This window comes from Tigriopus californicus, chromosome 11 (assembly GCF_007210705.1).
Source record: "Tigriopus californicus strain San Diego chromosome 11, Tcal_SD_v2.1, whole genome shotgun sequence".
NCBI lineage: Eukaryota > Metazoa > Arthropoda > Copepoda > Harpacticoida > Harpacticidae > Tigriopus > Tigriopus californicus.
In genome coordinates this window covers 3,525,818-3,545,861 of record NC_081450.1, presented here as the reverse complement: position 1 = coordinate 3,545,861, position 20,044 = coordinate 3,525,818, and the positions used below count along the sequence as shown (strand labels likewise).

At 40.9% G+C, this 20,044-nt stretch overlaps 4 protein-coding genes across 5 annotated transcripts; all 4 read left to right on the top strand.

Moving 5' to 3' along the window:
- The first annotated feature begins 2,014 nt into the window (after positions 1-2,014).
- On the top strand, positions 2,015-4,310 carry LOC131890449 (uncharacterized). Its single transcript, XM_059239789.1, has 3 exons — positions 2,015-3,079; positions 3,403-3,697; positions 3,819-4,310. The coding sequence occupies exons 1-3, from the start codon at positions 3,014-3,016 to the stop codon at positions 4,226-4,228; spliced, it is 771 nt and encodes a 256-aa protein (XP_059095772.1). The 5' UTR covers positions 2,015-3,013; the 3' UTR covers positions 4,229-4,310.
- A 1,112-nt stretch (positions 4,311-5,422) lies between these two features.
- LOC131890900 (uncharacterized) lies at positions 5,423-9,492 on the top strand. Its single transcript, XM_059240346.1, has 8 exons — positions 5,423-5,753; positions 6,193-6,328; positions 6,388-6,682; positions 7,674-8,362; positions 8,436-8,804; positions 8,868-8,993; positions 9,066-9,272; positions 9,338-9,492. The coding sequence occupies exons 1-4, from the start codon at positions 5,446-5,448 to the stop codon at positions 8,078-8,080; spliced, it is 1,146 nt and encodes a 381-aa protein (XP_059096329.1). The 5' UTR covers positions 5,423-5,445; the 3' UTR covers positions 8,081-8,362; positions 8,436-8,804; positions 8,868-8,993; positions 9,066-9,272; positions 9,338-9,492.
- On the top strand, positions 9,488-11,453 carry LOC131890901 (uncharacterized). The gene is made up of 2 exons (XM_059240347.1): positions 9,488-9,678; positions 11,138-11,453. The coding sequence occupies exons 1-2, from the start codon at positions 9,488-9,490 to the stop codon at positions 11,295-11,297; spliced, it is 351 nt and encodes a 116-aa protein (XP_059096330.1). The 3' UTR covers positions 11,298-11,453.
- A 4,852-nt stretch (positions 11,454-16,305) lies between these two features.
- Positions 16,306-18,151, top strand: LOC131890832 (N-acetyllactosaminide beta-1,6-N-acetylglucosaminyl-transferase-like). Of its 2 annotated transcripts, none has more exons than XM_059240270.1 (4): positions 16,306-16,863; positions 16,955-17,252; positions 17,312-17,589; positions 17,653-18,151. In XM_059240270.1, the coding sequence occupies exons 1-4, from the start codon at positions 16,374-16,376 to the stop codon at positions 18,030-18,032; spliced, it is 1,446 nt and encodes a 481-aa protein (XP_059096253.1). In that variant the 5' UTR covers positions 16,306-16,373; the 3' UTR covers positions 18,033-18,151. The 2 variants fall into 2 exon arrangements, with proteins under 2 accessions (XP_059096253.1, XP_059096254.1); XM_059240271.1 differs by having other exon boundaries at positions 17,681-18,102.
- Positions 18,152-20,044: the final 1,893 nt, after the last annotated feature.

Here is a 20,044-nt window from a genome sequence, read left to right as displayed (position 1 = left end):
GTTGCGATTGCAATTAATTATGCCTGAAGAGTAGCTGAAGCCTTAGAACTATCCCTTAAGGCACAAAGATTTACAAAGATATGTTGGGTTTGGACGTGGGATCCATGTAAGCTCATTTTTGGGAACGGAATTGAAGGTTCTTGATTCAACAGGATTAATGCTTTGACCTTACACTCGTAGTCTTTTAATTTTAGGCATTTCTTTTTTTTATGACATTAAGGCTGGCTCTACTGCAGGGTGCGTGATAAGTTCTAAAACCCAAAAAGCATTGAAGAGTTTGGCTGGGAATCGTCTATTTCCTGAAAAATTGATGCTTAAACACATTTAAACACAATTCAAAAAGCTGTTAAACACAATTCAAAAAGCTGCTTCATTGTGACTCACTTCGTTTTTATCAAACCTCCTAGCTGCTGAGGGATTTGTCTCCCTAATGTGACATGAAACATCACGCATGAGAATTTGCTTAATCGTCTCAGGGACTTTCTTGATCAAATCTGAAGTATCTTTGGTCTTGGAAAATTTGTTTTCATTAGGATTTCCGAGAACATTTTATCTCCTTGTTGCATTTCTCCCAAAACAAATATTGCCAACAATATTTGTGGCTTATTCCCTTGACCTCTTGACCGCTTTGGCCTATGCTTCAACCAATCTGAGCTGAGAATTTCGGTCGACGCAAAATTTCACTGATTCTTGTAGCAGTGAAGTAGAGAAGCGACGACACGAAAATATCAGCAAGTAAGTCTGACGGCCTTTCATACCCACTGGTCTATTTTAATAAAGACGAGTACCCAAATCTTTCAAACTGATTGAGAGGTCTGCGCGTTCCAAAAATTGCATTGCAGAACTTATCATGCACCCTGTATCAGCAAATAAGCATGCCTCCCAGTGACAGTGATACAAATTTGGGGCTTCAAACTTGTTTGCAGAGCCAAATGTGCGTCACTGGCACTCGTACCAGCAAACAAACAAGCCTGCCAGAGTTTGTCTCAATTAGAGACTAAAGTAATGTCCTCATTATTAACTGGCATGAAATTATATACGAACCAAAACGTATGAGGAGACAAGCTGCTTCTAAAGGGTGGCATAAAACGGGCACACCAAAAACGGAAAAGGCACATGAAAGTTTTTGAACAGCACACTGATAAATCTAAATGGATTTATTGCGAGAAGCATGTCTCATTGGATACGTATATATAAGTGGTACATGAATGGCAATTCGATTAGAGTCACACATAGCGATTTGGGGCCCATTCTGGGTTCAAGGGTTGCCAATCGAGGCAAATATCCACTAGAGAAGCAGGGTTTGCGTGTGGGGGGAGACCTAGAATCGAACCCATGAACCCGAGATCAACTCGGTCCCGCATTAGTCAAATGCGCTACAACCATCTCCCTATATGGCCCATGCACGGATAAGGAAAAAAAAAGGCACAGAAAGAAAAGAGGCCCACCAAAACAGATATTGGTACACCGAACTGTATTTCGGCGCACCCACCTCAACCATGAAGGCCAGCAATAGCAAAATTCGACTTTCAAGGAATTTCTACCATTTTCTGCCACCTGGTCAAAAATGGCTTTTAATGATTTCTCATCCCTGATAAAGGCACACAGATAGTATTTTGGCACACAAAAAGAGCAAAAGAAGCACACAAACCATAAACACTGACTGCACACCGTAATGTTGACCGGCTGATGGTTGTTAGCTGACCAGCTGACCATGTGCGGGTACGAGACATACGTAAGCAAGGCGGATGACTATGATTAAAGAAAGAGCTCAGTTAATTGATGCTCAAGGTTTTTTCAAGTATTCAACTCAAAAAGGTATAGTCGCGGTTTCGAAAAATTTACTCAAAGATTCCACCTGCAGTAGGACGTACGGAGCCGCTCAGCACTTTTTTTAACCAGATCAGCACGGACACACATTTGTTAGTCCCTCTTTGCCTGGTTAGACCCAATCGAGCCCTTTGTGTAGACCCAGTTGAGAGTGGAATGACATGTTTCATCTGCCCAAACAAAGTTGGGTTCGGGCCGTCTTCAGGTCGAGGTGCTTCAAGAAATTGGTGGAACCCTATATTGCTAGCTTCTGTTTTATAGCTTATTGACAGAAGAGGTTTTGAGCAATTTGAAACGGCCAATGTGATGGCTGAGTTGACTGGCTGAGGAAGGCTCGCCCCTATGGCCCAAGCACTTCTAAATTTTTAATGTTTTGCCTTATTTTTCGGAATGGCTTTTTACTTTTAAATGTTGCTCTTTAATTTTGGGTGTGCTTCAAGCCTTTTTGGATCGAATGTATTTCTTTTTTTTTTTTTGGAGGGCCATTTTTTTCACTTTGTGTGTTCAGTTTTGAAATTCAGTGTGCAACTTGATTGTTTTTGTTAGCCTCTTTCTACATTTGGTGTGCTCGTAATATCTTTTTGTGAGTGTGTCAGTTTATTCTTTAGGTGTGCCGATTTCTATTTAACCCATTTGTAAGCAATAAGTTAATACTTTTTATGCATCGTGTTAGTCATAATACTTTAAAAAAACGTCTCCATTACGTCTTGAATATCTATTATACTTGTGATGTCTTTTAAATATTTTCATTCGTTGTTTCTTTATAGTAATCTACTTCCCTCTTCTCCATTTGATTGCAAATCACTTTTTAGCGTCAAATTTTAGGAGCCCCTGTGCTTTAGGCTGGTAAGTGAATTTAAAAATGCTCCCTTATAATTTTGCTGATCTGCAGAAGTAACTTTTCTGTTGCGACTGTCAGACCTTTTTTCCCCTCCAAAATGACGTGTTAATATATGTTTCACCTAAATTTATTTCGTGAATGTCACATTTTCCACTCTTTAATTACATTTAGGAGGGTACATTGCCGTTCCGCATGAATTGCCCATCAACCATTGCATTTCAAGATGCCCCTGTGACTTCACGTGAACAGTAAATCCCATGTTGAATTTCCAGGAATTACTTGGATCCAAATGAGCCTCTGAACGCAGAAGCATCTATTGAAGTCCATAACACATTCTTACCAATGGAAGGCGAGTTATTCCCTTGTGACGTGGTGACAATTGCCACGAACTTATCCTCAACTGAATTGGTATGTTCGCACATAGAGCTGGAGTTGAAAGCTCAAGCATTTCCATACCACGAAGGCTGGAAAGGTTTGATGAAAATGTCAAACTAATTCCTATGATTTAGCTAAATTCAACTTAAATCTATCTTTGTCCAACAAAATCATTAATTTTTCTTTTAAATTAAGGTGAAACTTAGCAATGGGTTGGAAATTTCATCACACCTTCCCAGCCTCTCATGGTGTGGATATGCTTCAGCTTTCTTCCACTTCAGATTATTAAGTACTTTATAGTACACAATAACATTCATTTCTCCACCAAACATCATGGCCTGTCGAATCAACTGTAGGTCTTCGTGGAGTTTATCCCATTATCCCCGAAATGGCACACGATGATCCGTTTTGATAATCAACATCAATTTACATCCCAGGGAAACGAAATTTTTGGAGGTACAGAGCTTTTAGCATCGAACCTCTTGCCAGAGGATTCTAGTCTATTAGTACTGAAAGAGAGGGTGATGTTATCGAAATCACAACCCAGTCGTATTTGTACTGACAGCGGCCAAGCGAAAATGTTCCAATGCACCCAAGATTATTTAGTGAGAAATATGCCTTGTCATTTACCATGGCTGCCTAAAAATGAAGGTAATGTAACATCTTCATCTCCACATTGCACAGGAGCTCAGCTTTGAATATAACACAGAGATATTTTTTCAAATCATTGGAGATGATAGTTGCCCAGGTCGAGTATTGTTCCATATTCCAGATTCACAAAAGAGACCGTGTAACGAGACACATGATTGGATTGTTTGGAAAGAAGTGTGGGAACATCTATACAAAGATGTAACCTATGAGAAAATTGTCAAAACCACCGGATGCGTGCCCAATTGCTTTTATAGGAAATACGAGGCAAACATGGCCAGTGTCTCTATTCCTCCCGTTATAGACCCACTAGTCAATGGCAGTCACTTGTTGGTACTTCAAATGCCCCAAGGGATTGTCACGTTCCAAACGGAAAAGTATTTCTATGACGCTTCCAGCTTCGTAGCGGATGTCGGCGGGTTCCTTGGGCTCCTTTTAGGCCTCAGTGTCATGGATATCGTGGAGATGGTCATCAGTGTTTTCAAATGGATTACTGAAATCACATTCAAAACCAAAATCGATCCGGTCTCCTAAGTCATGAATTCGCACAGTTCGGCGGACGTTATCATTTTTAATTGATCCTAGGCATTAGTACTTCTTTTTGTACGTTGCTTCACTTAGATGTCAAATCTTACTAAATGCTATAACAAACGTTTATTTCTCATATGGCGAATGATTCATTTGTTTAATAGAACTGCACATTAATTGAACAAATACCTTGTCAAGAAGAACATGTGTCACATTTTGGTTACAAACCCAAAGTCACAGCTAGAAAAACGACTGACGTTTAAGGTCCTCAAAAGCTGATCCTATATTTACTTTATTTGTAAATTATTGGGTGACTCGGGTGTGTCCAATAGATGGCGTGATCTTGGTGACTTTAATCTTTTCAATAATTTATTGGATGACGTCGAGCGCTTGAACTTGTTCAAAAAGGTGGACGGTTCGAAAAATTTTGCAGAGCTGAAAAAATTCATGCCAGTGCAGCATGGCTTGAAAATGAATAAATAAAGAAATGCCATCGTTCCTTTTTATTGGTATATTCACAACAAAGAACGACATTTCATAAAACAACCATTTACGTCACTCCATAGAGGTATATAGCTAATCAGGGTCAATTGCTCAAAACCATAACACTTAAAGCAGATCATAACTGTTGAAGGACAACTCGACCCAATGAGCCCAGTTCATGTTTGTGGAGCGAAATTGTAATTTGTAATTGTAATTATTTTTTGCACTGGGTGTTCTCAAACTTACACAAATAACATTCATTTTCATCCTGGGCCAACAATTACGTTATTTTGTATCCCGAACATTAATTTGCAGCTATGGTCCGTTTTCACATTTTTCTGCATTTTCGGCATCTTTTGACTGATGTTGTTTTTGTTTTTTATGGTTTGTTTTTTTCACGGGCTTTTCTAACCGCTACAGGGAATGTAATCCCCAGTACCATTAAAATGAAAGGTTATAATTATTAAAGCATCTCTGAAGTTTATTTGCACCCTTATTTGCATCCTGGGCTTGTTTTTTTGCATCTGTATTTGCATCGTCAGGTCCTTTTTTACGCATAATTTTGAGGACCTTAGTCGTGTCGTTCAGTGAGTTGACATGTCCTAGGTCGAGTTGTCTGGTCACCGCGGAAAAATATTAGACCTTTCTTGTAACGCCTTCTTCCTATTTGTTTTACTAGGTTTGGCTCTTGACACCATATTGTAGTCAATCATCAGTCTTCATTCGCTTTTGTATCAGACATGTATGTAGCTGTCGTGAAGTTTGGATGTCAAACCATTCTTTTAATTGTGTTTGTCTACCAAGTTGTGAGTTCATGGAACAAATTACAACATGGCGAATTGGGCACTTCAGTGACGGAGGAGTCCGCCATCTCACGTCAGTTGCCATCCTTGACCGTGTGCCGGATACCCAGTACTCGTAAATTACGAGGCACGAATGAGACCTCAATAGAAAAAGCTTACCAAGAAATAAAAAAAGAGGATCCTGCCGTCATCAGTACTGTTATCATTGGCTTGTATAATGATTCACAAGCTATAAAAGTGGAGAGGTTTGGAAAGAATAGATATTGAAAGCGGAGATCTGCAGAGACCGTCTTCCAATATCTGTTACCCTTTTTAAGCTACTGCAATTGTCAAGAGCAAGTACATTTCTTTACCCAGATGGAAGGTCGTTAAGTTACTTCTAAAATTAGATAAATAAGTTTGTGTCGCCGCCTTTTCACAAGTGAAAACATAATAGGACTCCTGCGGCTGAAGTTTTAGGTTTGCAAGAAATATAATTAATCAATTGGTATTTTCAATGGTTTGTCATCGTCTTGTTCAATGTACAATTGAAATTAACCAAAGTGCAACCTTGTGGCAAAATACTGTTTAATAATATTTTGACAATTGAAATCACCAAAAGAAGACTGCATTATAAGTTACAAAGTCACCTTATTCTCGCACATTTTTGCATATTTGTTTCTTACACACCTTTCATTTTTCAAGGGACAACTTGCCCCGAAACGAACATCTTAAACAGGAGACTCGGACCAGTTTGCAAAGTACATACACAGTCACGAACGGGGAGTTATTTCCTTGTGATGTGGTGACAATTTATGCAAATGTCTCAACTTCAGAAACGGTGCGAATCATGAGTAATGTTCGAATTGCTCCACTTTTCAAATGAACAATGTCTTTCAGACCAGAGTAGCGTTCATACCATCAAACCCGAATTGGACCACATTGATCAGTTTTGATGGTACAGATCAATTTACAGCTCCGGGAAATGAGATCTTGGGAGGCGCGATGATTTTAGGATCAAATTTTTTGCCTGATAACTCGAGCGTAATTTCGTTGGAAGAGAAGGTGATGTCGTCCAAATCGCGACCCGGTCACATTTGTGATGAAAGAGGACAAGCGAAAACGTTCCAATGCACGCAAAAATATATAGCAAGTAACATGCCGTGTCATCTGCCTTGGTTACCCAAAAATGAAGGTAATACCAACATTCCAGAGTTACTTTTGGAAAATATAATAATCCCAATAAGGTTCGGATGTACTGCTGGTTTGCCATTTATTTGGGGCAAATTAGTAATTCTCTGGGGAAGGGAGGATAGCTTGCCTATTTTTTTGCGATTACTTTTGTTTTTGGCACATGTTTGCTCTTTTTTTTTGATGGGGGAAAATTGAATTGACGAGGTGGCAATTGAAACCTTCTCTTTTTTAAATCATTTGCGGTGAGAGGTAAATCACGGCAGTTTGCCACATGACGGCTACCAATTTACATTTCGAATGTTTTTGGATGTGAGAAACCCGCTAATTAACCTCAAAATGTGTTCCCTCTTTTTCTTTTACAAGCACCGGTTATCAGCGGTATAAAGTTCGCTCTCCGGCACGCAGAGGAAACCAAACGCCACCATTAGAAATCTTATTTCTTGTCGCTTTGCTCACGAGTGGCCGGAATCTGAGTTTCCAGCCACTCGTGAAGAAAATAGACATTCTCTAACGTCAGATTTGGCTTCGAGTGGTTTTGAGTGAAAATAATATCTTGAAAACCGGTTCTTGTAAAAGAAAACGTGGTGTGGTAATTAGCGCAGTTTTCAAGAGTGAGACAAGCTACGGGGTTCGATTCTCCTCCCCATCTGTCTCCAAAAAGTAAACTTTTTGATCCTAATCACGCCCACAGATGGAGAACCGTACTTATGTGAGCTTTGAGACTGTCAATTTGCAAGAATTGGATCATGTGATAGGAGCCTTCATTGGACTGGGCAAGGTTCACCCTTCGACCGTGACACCCACTTAAAACAAAACAGTGCAGTTTCAGATATTTTAGTCTCTCTTTGGGGAAATGAAAGTGGCAACACCTTTTCGTACATAGCAATGAACAAATCCGGCAGGCAATTCACTTTTGCATGTTTTACGGCACTTTGGATTCGACAACCTTTGGAAGGAATGTCTTACATTTTAGCCTTTATTTTGTATTTTAGCTTCACCAAAGAGACCTTGCAACGAGACAAAAGACTGGACTTCTTTAACGGTCATGTGGATGGATTTATACAAGAATGTAACCTACGACAAATTTGTTAGAACTACGGGATGTGTGCCTAACTGTCGTATTAGGAAATACGATGCGAAAATAACGAGCTCAAATATTCCACCCCTTTTTGACTCGTTGCCATTCAATCATAGTCATACGTTGTTCATTCAGATGCGACAATCCATGATAACGGTGCAATCGGAGAAGTTCTTCTACGACAGTTCTAGTTTCATTGCCGATGTTGGTGGTTTCCTCGGGCTTCTTTTAGGGCTCAGTGTTATGGATATCGCGGAGATTTTGATTGATGTTGCTCAGAAAGTAGTCGGAGTCCCAACTAAAACCGACCCATTTCCCTAAGCCTAAGCCATGAACTTCAAAGGATCTTGGACGATTCCTCCATTTTTCAAAGATATTTCGCTTTGATTAGTTGCATAACTCTCTCGACCCGAAACACCAATGTATAGTTACAATCCAATCTCATATCAGTCATAAATCTTGTTATGATTGATCGGACCATTCGTCAAACTTGTTGCGTGAAATGAAAATGCATCCTCTAACTTGACAATAAAGTGTCATGACATCTTCTCTTTGGTTCCTACTCATCAGCGTTGTCTCCATCCATGGTCAAGCACAATATTCGTACGCAAAAATAGAGAGCTATCAAAAGTCAACAAATGGCGTTGGCACTCATATCTTATCCCACTGTACGTAGGTCTGATTCAAACGAATTCGAGATATCAAGAGATCGCGTGTTCGATTCCCATGAACAACGTCAAGACGACTTGGAACTGGTTGCACCACGGGAGCAACGTTTTGGATCCAATTCCGATTCCAGATGTCCATCCTCGTGTCACTATCGCCATCAAGACATTGATCAAGTCTGCACCGAAGACCAATCTTGTCGACGAGGTTTGGTGTGTTCAATTGCCAATCTTTGCACCACCAAAGGGCTTGGAACTCAAAAACAAGGCGCCAAGTGTGTCCATCAAACGGATTGCTTTGAAGGTCTGTCGTGTTTAAAAGGTCGATGCGACAATTTTGGACGTGAAGGAGATCCATGCCATTCCAGCAAGAGCTGTCGGTGAGATTGCAGGTCACAACGAGAAGGCTTAAGTTAGGATATAAATTGCTCCTATAATTCCAGGGGAGCCTTTTTTTGTCACACCAAAAGGAAACTGTGCGTCCCAAGAGCAAAGCGAGGTCAGTCTTGTAGAACCAACTCGCAATGCTTGAATAGCCTTTGTTTACGTGCTCAAGGCCACCAAATATCGTAAGCACACAAAAGTGAGCTAAGAATGAAAATGAACAAAGAAAATGCCTAACGCCTTTTCGGTGCTCTCAGTAAACAGAGGTTTTGTGCCATTATTGGAGTGGCTGAAGGCAAAGAATGCAATCCAAAGTCGTTACATTGTCGTCGAAACCTTGATTGTGTTCCAATGAGGCAATCTAGTTTGGATCAACAACGCCAGGCTGTTCAATCGTTTCAAAATGCTCAACCTGCGGGATTGAGGAGGCAACAACGGCCAAGGTTTAGAGAATATGGGAGAAGGTGACTTGAATTGGCCATGAGTTTTTTTTATGGAATTGATGACATTGATGCTTTCCATAATTCAGAGGACGGAGATTCAAGCGCCAGAATTCCTTGGTTAGCCAAACTGTTAAGTTCATTTGCCAAAGTGTCATTATCCGTGCAGATAGCAACACACCATGCGCAAGTTTGATCCAATGTCCTTGTGGAGAATACTGTGACCGTGGAGGTGGAAAATGCCGTGCCAGAATTCCTTGGTTAGCCAAACTGTTAAGTTCATTTGCCAAAGTGTCATTATCCGTGCAGATAGCAACACACCATGCGCAAGCTTGATCCATTGTCCTTGTGGAGAATACTGTGACCGTGGAGGTGGAAAATGCCGTGCCGCCAAATGTACCGAAATTGGAGGCGAATGCCCGGCCTACGGGTGAGTACATAAATGCTTGAAATGAAATGAATGACGGCGTTATGATGCATAATAAAAAGGATCGTATTTGGATCGCTGCATGGCTTTCTCGATCAAATGAGACTAACCCCAGGGCCCAGTTTTTCAAACCTCAATCATAGGCAGGCTGCTGTCAATTATGTACTTATGCTCTAAAATGTAATTAATTGCGTTTAAAAACACGTCCGTTTCAGGTGTAATGCACTACAATCACCATGACTTTGGTTTGAAATGTAATTCATAGCGAATACAATTACAATAAGTTTCAGCAATGGAATTGAACTTCATGTTCAATTTACTTCTTTTGCGGACTTCCTTAACGCTACTGGGAATGTGGCATCAATATGAAAGAGAAGATCTATCAATCTCATTTTATTTAGCTTTCAATTGATATCATATCTGATCTACCAACAAATTAGAGTTGGCAGATCTGGCTAGCCCTTGAATTTTGGGTTGATCAGGAATTTTGCTCAAGAACTTGTTCAAGCCTGACTTAAATCCTATAACATGATTCACACCTACGGTATTCCCCACAAATACTTATTGGGAGAATATTAAACAATGAAGGAGCCCGAGAAAAAAGAGAGATGTACGGTACTTCATTGTTCTGACTAGCTTGGATTCTCGAGGACTTGAAGGTGCTCTCAAACAGCACGTTAAGCCTCTGAAAAACATGCAAGTGACCCTGAATTCTGGGTTGGGACAAAGCTCATGAATGCTTTTGAAACCGTACAACATCAGATACCATTCGTACCTTCTTTGATTATTGTACAGGCAACACTTTTTTAATCTCTCCCAATACCAGAGCTCTCTCTACCCCCCAATCCAGAGTTTTGACCATTCCTACCGCAAAATAAGTTTATATTTACTGACATTGCTACTTCTAAGCTTCTGAATTAGAGCTATGAAAATGATGAAACAGAATGGACCTAAAATGAAGCCCTGAGGAACACAAGTATAATGTTACAATGAACAGATCAAGACCTTGGATGTGACTAACCATAGATTTCTAGACACTGGATGTCGGATGACCAACCACTCGTCTGGTAAAACAGTACAATGGATGGTCTCCTGGGAATTGATCGCGAAATGGTTAACTGAACTGTTAAGCCAAGAGAGTGGTCGATCGTCCGCCAACCAGTGTCTAGAAATATATGAACAAACTAATTCCTCTTCTTCTTCATTAGACATTTAGACATGGCTGTCGTGTTCCCATGATGAGATCAATGAAGTGACTAATCTATTGTTGACTAGATCGGTTTGACTAGATTAGTGAAGATTGCAGAAAGTTAGCGGAGGTTCCAGGTCCAAACTGTGAGACTGTAAAGCGCAGTTTTATCGACCCTTGGTATGAAAATCGGCGTCGTGTAAATGCGCATAAGTGAGTCCACCCATTCTTGTCATATGAATTTTTTATCGAGTTAAACATTTCTTCTTTCAGTCTGCCTTTCAATTTCCGATGTCACCACGGAGTTTGCATGTTGCCGCAAGAAGACATTCAGGCCTCAATCAGCCGGGTCAATAAAGCAGCCAAAGCTGCCAATCGAAGCCCCAAGGGAAAGGGAAAGGGCAAACTGCCTAAGGCTAAATTGATTGCTTGATGGTGATATTTCGAGGGAGACACATACGTTTAAGAATGGTATTGACACTGCTTCAGAAAATGGTGCACATATCAGAGTCCCAACTTCAAGCTGATGTAGCACTCTAGACGAAATTAAAGAATTGAATGTTCAATACCTGCAGTACTTCCCGCCCAATCGCAATAATGTCAGTCTACAATTTATTTCACAAACAAGGTATGTTGGATGCTTTAAAATTATAAAATTTATAGCTTTATAGCTAGTGTACTTCAAGGAAATGAATACGAATCAAATTATTCAACCATTTAAAGATAAGTTAAAAAAATAAGCATGCTCAATAATGGTAAACAAAAATATCTTAAAAGTCTAAATTGCTATTTGAGAGTAATTTTCAAAGATAGTATGATAGTCGTATTTTTACATTGGAAGAAACAAACACTTTTCATTTTGTCAGAAAAGCGACCCCAAGTTTAAAACAATCATGAGGATAAATACAAGATTATTAGTTTCACGGGCTAGGAGACAAAACTACTTGGAGCGGTTATTAAGAGAAAGAAACAAGTTCAAAAATAAATGGAAGATCACTCAATGTTTGTCTCTCTTCTAGCCACAAGTTAAATACCGAGTCAAAAAAGGAACAGAAATGGCCAAAGAGAACGAGCAGATAATGAGAATTGTAGAACTTAAAAAAAACTCAAATATTACGAACTATGAAAAGCAAAAGAAGAGTAAGCTTTTGCTTTTGAAAATGAAGAAAACGAAAGGGAAAGAAAGATAATGGAACGCGGGAAGAAGAACACAAATGGGTGAAGGAGAAAAATATTAGAGAAGAAGAAAAACATGAATGGGCAAGAGAAAGAGCAAACAGAGAAGTAGAAGCACATGAATGGGCAAAAGACGATAAGGCACAAGATTATCGTTGAAGCCTAAATGAAGATTTGAAAATTACATAATGATTGTAGATTTGCATTAATTCATTTGATTAGTTATGGATCAATGATGATCAGAACTGTCTCATTACGTCTCAATCAATGTGGTTACAAAGTATTTGAAACAGTCGTTCTCATCAAGCAACTCCCTGAATCTTCTTAACGGCCTCTGTTACATGTTCTCCGTTAATATCATTGGTTTCAATGTGCGGTCTTTCTTCTTGCTCCGGCTCACCCATTGCATCCTCCGGCATTGGGTCGTTCAACACTATTGCGAGGTTGGGTAGCATTCATGTGGCCCGGATGATCTTCCGGGACCTCTCCAGTTTGGTCCTCAAACCAATTTTCAGACAAGGATGTCGCCTTCTCCAAACCCCAGTTATATTTTCGTACAGGCAATTCGTAATCCACATAAGTGTTGATTAAGTCAGCTGTACGGATTTGCGTGTGTTTCTTTTAATGGCTTAATGAGAACTGGGCTGATTGGATAAGCAGAATCGCCAACAATTAGAAACTCGCTCTGTTGTACCAACATAATCTTCGCAGGCGATTTTTTTCCAGATCCGAGAACCACGCGTACTTCCAGCCTATTTCACTTCCAAGTCTCGAATCAGAAAGAAACCATCTGAAATCAACTGGAAATTGACAGAATAAAACTGTTTTCTGCACCACAAGTCTTGAGTGTGGATACCATAAGGTTCAAATGATTTGACTACCAAACGTTCCAAACTCAAAATCAGCTGTTTTTAGGCTAAACAAACAGGGAAGACGCACGGTAGATTGCTAAATGTAAACTAGTGGTGAAATGCTGTGAAAGCAATTTCTTTTCCGGACATTATGTGACCCAAGTCATTAATTTTACAAAATATTTTGAAAGAATTTGCCAAAGACAACATAAACTCACTATAATTCAAAAAAAAGAAATCGGCCAATTTTGCTCTTTAATTGGTAGAGGCTGACTCACAAAGCGCCCTCTGATGTGCAGAACGTAAACCATTTTTCGTGCAGCGTAATGGCGCTATCATATGATTCCAAATGTCGGCGCACCCTTCATTTTGATTTCCGTCCTATCCCAGAAGTCATCCGGCCCTAAAAGACGTGGCAATGAATTGGGAGACACCATCTGAGCGGCTCATCCACAAGTGAAAAGGACTAATAATATGAAGATGAAAAGATCCTCTTTATGAAGGTGCAACCGTCATAATAGGGTTTGGGCATTGATTTTACCTTGCTCTGAAGACTGCTAGTGGTCCGAGTTTGGGGATTCCGAGTCTCTCGAAATATCGAATTCTCGCCATTTCGCCTTTCTTTCTTGTTGATCGTGGTTAGAACTGATTAGTTGGCTGATAATAACCCGGGTGACTTGAAGAAAGTAAAGGTTGTGTCTTGTGGTATTGCGTGCAGGAGTGATCAACACGAATGGTATTCTCAGCTACTCTACGTGTAAATCTTCGTTGGACCCTCTCCATTCTTTGAAGTCCTGTGGACCTCACTGGTGCCCAAACATGAGATGCATGCTCCAGATGAGGTTGGACATGAGATTTGAATAGAGTCAGCATAGTCGTTGAATCGTGGGATTTAAATGTTCGGTATATCCATCCGCATGATTGAAAGGCCATAGCCACTTTGACTTCAATGTGCTCATCAAATTTACCTGTACAGTCAAAATCGGCTATAAGAGCATCGGATTTAAGAGAAAATCGGATATAAGAGCAAATCGGATATAAGAGCAGGATTGTGAATCCCCGAATCAAATTATACAGTGAAGTATAGTAAGGTAGCATTGGATATAAAAGCACAAATTTTTTGGCCACATCGGACATAAGAGAAGAATTGAAGGCGGCAAAATATGTTTTTCTCCCGCGCTCCACAATGAAGTTTTCGATGGAAACTGGTTAAGCCATTTCACAAAATGAAGTTTTCAGTGCTTTCTCATAAAAACAAACAGTCATATATAATGGCTTCTGCCAAGAGAACCCCTTTTTCCATCAAGGAGAGGCTAAAAGCTCCCTGCCGATTTTGACAAGCTGGCCAAGATAAGTCTGACCGAAGGTGCCACAAAGTTAGGGGTCAAACGTGCTTCCTTTGGAAAACTCTTGGTTTTTTATCATACTTCAAAGCCAGTATGTAATTCTGTGACAAAATAACTACGTATTTGGTGCGTAAACATACAGCCAACACACTGGCCTCCATACATTTTGTTTCATTTTTCTCGATTTTTATGGCTGCCTTTTGTTTGGACCGTAAAACCTAGACTGGAGCATTGGATATAAGAGCACATCGGATATAAGAGCAGAAATTCACGGCCCCAAAGCGGCTCTTATACCCGATTTTTACTGTGTTTTGAATAATATCCCCCAGGTATTAACTGGCCCAACTTGCTGAATGGGATCGCCCGTGCTATCCATGTATTTTGAAACAGTGGGGACATTACCGAATGTCATAAGACGAAATTTGTTACTATTAAAAGCCATATCATTTGCCAAAACCCATCTGTAGGTATTTTCCAGATCGTCATCCAACCCCGAAGTGCAATCATCCGTTCTTCCATAGACCAACTTGGTGTCATCTACGTAACAAGACACAGTGGAGCTTGTTGCTAGATGCTGTAGTGGCGATATTGAAATAATGAAGAGTATAGGCCCAAGAATGCTGCCTTGTGGTACGCCTGATGATACATTGGACACGTTAGTTAGCAAATTATCGGTTCTAATATATTGTTTACTCTCTTTCAAAAACCTCTCTATGAAGCTTAACACTTTCCCTTCGACACCAGTTGAAACTAAACGCTGGAGTAAGAGTCCGTGGTCCACTTTGTCGAAGGCCTTCGCAAAATCTAGATATACTACATGCACCGAGTCATGAGTTTTTAATTTTGTGCAAATGCTGTCGAAATGCTGAATCAGTTGCGTGATGGTACTGTGACGAGAGCGGAAGCAGTGTTGCCCCGAGTTTCAAGTACCTTGGCAATATTGCACGTAAGTGATATAGGTTGGTAATTGGCTGGGTTGGATTTGTCACCCACCTTGAACATCGGTGTGAAGTTCGTCACTTTAAGAGACGAAGGAAATTCTCCCTTGTCCAGCATGGATGTCATTAGATAGGCAAACACTGGAACCAGGACCGTAGAGCATTTGATAAAGCATTGCGAGGTCACTCCATCTGGACCTGGCGAGCTAGAGACTTTCAAGTCTTTAATCGCAATTAATGCATCAAATGTCGTAATATTAATATCACTCAAACCATTGGGGTTACTGTCAGTTGATATAGGACTTGTATTTTGCACTTTCTTAGAAGAGGTAAACACTTTAAAAAAGTGATCACCCAGCATATTTGCCAATAGCTTTGGTTCGTGGACAATTCTATCTCTGTATTCGAGTATCTTTGTCAAAATGGGAAAAGCTATAGAAAAACAATGGACTTTGTTCATTACTTATAAGATAACAAACCCATAGGTTAAATTTTACGTAACTTAAAATATTTTGATTTATCTTACCATACTCTAGTACAAAAATGAACATTTCTATCTTAATATTTAACTTGACAAGTGTCCTCAAGGACGTTCTGTAAACTGAATTTAATTTATCATGTTCAAGTACTGTGCTCCTTGATATGTCACGAGAACTAGTATCTAATATCTATGTGCTCCTTAATTGTAAGCCCCTGTTTTATGTCCCTCTGTTTCCGTGTTTTTCCCCCAATAAGTTTCACTTAATTCAAATATTAATATTATTGTGGTTGAGGAGAGTTTCATTACAAGGTCACCTAGTAAGGTCAAAAAAAACTCGCACTGGTACTGAAATTTACAACTCTTGCCGCCTAGTTAGATGCAAGCGACCTCTCGCGTCACAGATCATTTCTCTCTAAACAATGCCAACAAAAATATGCTCCAGTCCCAGATCGAAATATTTTAATATGAGTAGGATGTTAAATATGTCTCAATCACTTTTAACCAAACTTAACTTCCATGTTGTTCAAGGTATCAACGATAACTAAAGCCCGTCCTTATTACTAAAATCCTCTCCTCGCCTGCATTTCATTCCCAGTATCATCAAATCTGAGAGCCTCACTTGTGCAATTTTGAACACTTGCCATTGTTTCATCACTCCATTTTTATGCAGAAACTATATTTAACGCTTTTTGGCGTTCGTGAATCAGACTTACTTACATGAAGATTCGAGCAAAATGTCAGAGACTCGCGTGGGCCATTCGGAGGGCTTACACCAAAACAATACGCTCAAGACGGTTGTGGTTCGTCTTTCTCTTAGCCATGGCCCTAAATGTGTGGAGAATATCGTGGTTATTGGCAAAATCCAGAAATCCCTCTTTGGACACCATCCTGGACTCTTTGAATTGTTCAGATGCAAACTCAGTGAGCGCTGACAAGCCTTGGCTCAAGAACTTTCTGAGTGAGAGGAAAATGTTGGAACGCACGATTGCAATGGAGGAATGCGACAGCTATTTTACAATGATATCGAGCCAAGCACTCCATCAAGTGACCGAGGAGGAGACGAATTTCCCATTGGCATTCTCTCATCTGATTCATGAGAACGTTGGGATCCTGGAAATGTTCCTCAGCACTCATTTCCGTCCCACAGACACGCATTGTATAGTTATAGATCAAAAGAGCACTGTTGAAGTCCAGAAGGCAACGAAAGGTAAAGTTTTGGTTCGATTTGATTAAGGGTAATTTAGGATTCATAGGGAATCTCTCGCTCTCCTTCAAAAACGTTTTTTTTTTGTTTCCAGCTGTTGTGAATTGCTACCAACGGCGATTTCCGAGGAATCCGATGTTCATTGTCGACAACAATATTTCTGTATACAACGGTCATATCTCCATTCTCCAAGCTGAACTTGACTGTTTAGAAGAATTAGAGAAGAGGAATAAGGAGTGGAAAATGTTTTTGAACTTGGCAGGGAACGATCTTCCATTGGTGTCTATGACAAAAATCAGAGAAACGTTATCGAATCACAAAGACCAAAACAATTTTGATCTGGGCTTCACTCCAACCAACTCACATCAAAAAATCCGCTTGGAAATAGTCGAGTGAGAACATGAAAGCACTTTTTGGCGTTTATATTATATTAACAACCTATTTCAAACAGTAACGGAGAAGGTCACCGCTCTTTGCGGGAATACCCAGACACAGAGAAGGCTGAACCTCCTTGCAAATTATTCATTATGAAGGGATACAGAAATGTGGCCCTTACCCGAGATTTCGCCACTTTCCTCCTCAAAAGTCATATGGTCAAAGTTTTCCTTGAGTGGATTTCAACCACAAGTCACCCTGCAGAACATTTCTATGCCACCATGGGCACAATACAAGAGGCCGATGGACCAGAAGATGGTACAAAACTCATAACCCAGAGGTTTGACATGCAGAGTAAGTTTCAACCTGACAACTAATAAGATCCAAGTCCTCTGTAAGTTTCCTGGTCAATTACAGAAAGTATTGCCTCCCAAATTTGCTTCAGGGAGCATCTTTGGCGGCCTTCAAGTCATTGCATGCTTCGAAAAAGCGGATGCAATGTCGACCTTCAAAAAAGTCCTCTCATGAACAACATGAGACAGGAATATATCGGCAATAACTGGTTTGCCGGGTATTGCCTCCGCAAGTCCAAGTGGAGCAATTGCGCTGGGAGTAGCAGGGAGCGAAAGTGCCTGATTACTCTTCAAGACTCACCCGAAATTCGCGAAAGCGGATGCCTCTTTGCAAACGAGTTCCATGTGGACTTAGATCCAGGGGCAATCATGTGCCAGGTGAAATATGTCAAAGCCCAAATGGCAGAGAGTGATGCCCAGAGCAAAGACTTGAATCCGATGTAACGTTGCGAGCACGGGAGAATCAAACCTGGCGGAACTGCTAAAAATAAAAATAGCAACCTCTCACTCAGGAATCTGACTTTATTTCATATTTTGAACTGATAGTCAAAGCTTAAAAAATGGCAAGAATCTCAATCGCAATGTAGTTAATTAGGTAACACATATTTTGTCTCACTCGGGGTCATATGGCAAAGAAGCTAAAGATACACAGGGATTCGAACGCTTTATAAAAATACCCAAAGAGGATGTTAGTCACCGGAGAGGTTCACACTCCAAGTTAACACTGAGTTACTTTGATTCTTCAGGTTGGTCTCAAGCATTGATTGGGCTGATCCCAAAACGCTCTCTCGTTTCGGCATATTTGAGAGGCGTGCCAAAGAACTCGTTCAAATACTGTTCCAAAACAACCAAGACGTTTTCCTTGCTGTCTGCCTCGTAACCAAGGGAGAATTTGTTGCAGGTAACCTTTTCTTCCCGTTGGCATCTCTGGGTGCCATCGTCAAAGAGATATCGATCAGGACACCTGTACACTTGGTCGGCCAGGAGCTTTCCAGGGAGGACTTCTTGGCAAACGTAAAATTCGTGGCACCCGGTTTGGGAACCAAAAAATCCGGGCTCTTCACATTCGTAGACACTATGAGGCAAATTAATGAACCCTTTGTCATTGGGACTGAAATTGGTGGAAGATATGTCTTCTTCATTGTCAGAGTCACCTTCCACCAACTCAATATTGTTGTTGTTCTGTTGATTTCCTGGGTTTTCATTTGATGATAATATGGAACCAGGGGTTGTGAATGGATTATCAGATATTTCAATGTTCAAGTCATCCTCGTCATTTTCCTCGTCTTTGGCAGGGATCAGGTCAGTTTCAACCTCAGGGAAATCAGTGTCTTCAAATGATGGTTTAGGGAAATTTACCGGGAACCCATCCTCAATATCAATACCCCCAGGAGCTTGGCCTGGTTTGCCAATGTCTGGAACGTACTCGCCATCTGGAAATGTGTCTCCAGGTCCTCCAGGAAAAATTTCCGGATTCGCGTCGACCTCAATGGGATTGTTTTCTTCAATTTGTGGAGGCTTACCAACGATAAAGCCAGGTTCTGGGTTGAGAGGAAACCCATCGGGATATCCTTCAGGTTGATACTCAGGGAGTTGTTGTCCTGGGAATAAAATGTTATCAACATCGTTGGCTTGTTCGGAGGGGTATTTTGGAGGATATTGCCCGGGGTTTGTGGGTTGAAGCTCTGGATAGTCATTTGTCATTTGGCCTGGAGAGCCACCTACAGGAAGCCCATCGGAATCCGAATCTGGCTTATCAATGACTTCGGGGTATTGATTATTTTCGGCAGTATCAATTGGTACTGAATCACCAGGATTCTGTTCGATCGGTTTCTGAGTTTCTGGGATTGGTCCAATTGGTTTCGGGTAACTTCCTCCCAATATCGGACGCCCTGGAATTGGCCTGTGAGGTCTGTTATCTGGGGTAGGTTGGAAAGGTCGATTGGGTCTAGTGGGATGGGCGGGTGGGGGCCGGAAGGGTCTGATTGGACGGCCTTGGCCAGGGCGGTGTTGACCCGGGCGAGGCTGGCCTGAGAAAGGAGGACGATGGCCACCTGGGATGGGCCGAGGTTGGATGGGTCTGGGTTGGCCAGGGAAGGGACGGAACGGTCGGTGAATCACGCCTGGAAATGGAGGAATGAAACCTTGGCCGTGTTGACTTTGAGGAAAGCTTTGAGGATGATTGGGATGTCCTGCAAAGTTTTGTCCCCCGTGTTGATGGCTTGGATTATTTGGGAAATGCTGATGGTCTGGCTGGTTTGGCTCTCCTGGGAAGTGGTGGTCCACAGGATGAGGAGGATAACCAGAGAAGTGCTGATCATGATCTTCTTGAGGATGAAATGGTCGATTAGGACCTTGATGAGATGGATGATTTTGAAAATGTGGATCCTTTTCTGAACTAGGTCTTAAGGGAAGGCTCGGAAAATGCTGTTGATCATCATGACTTTGAAAAGAGC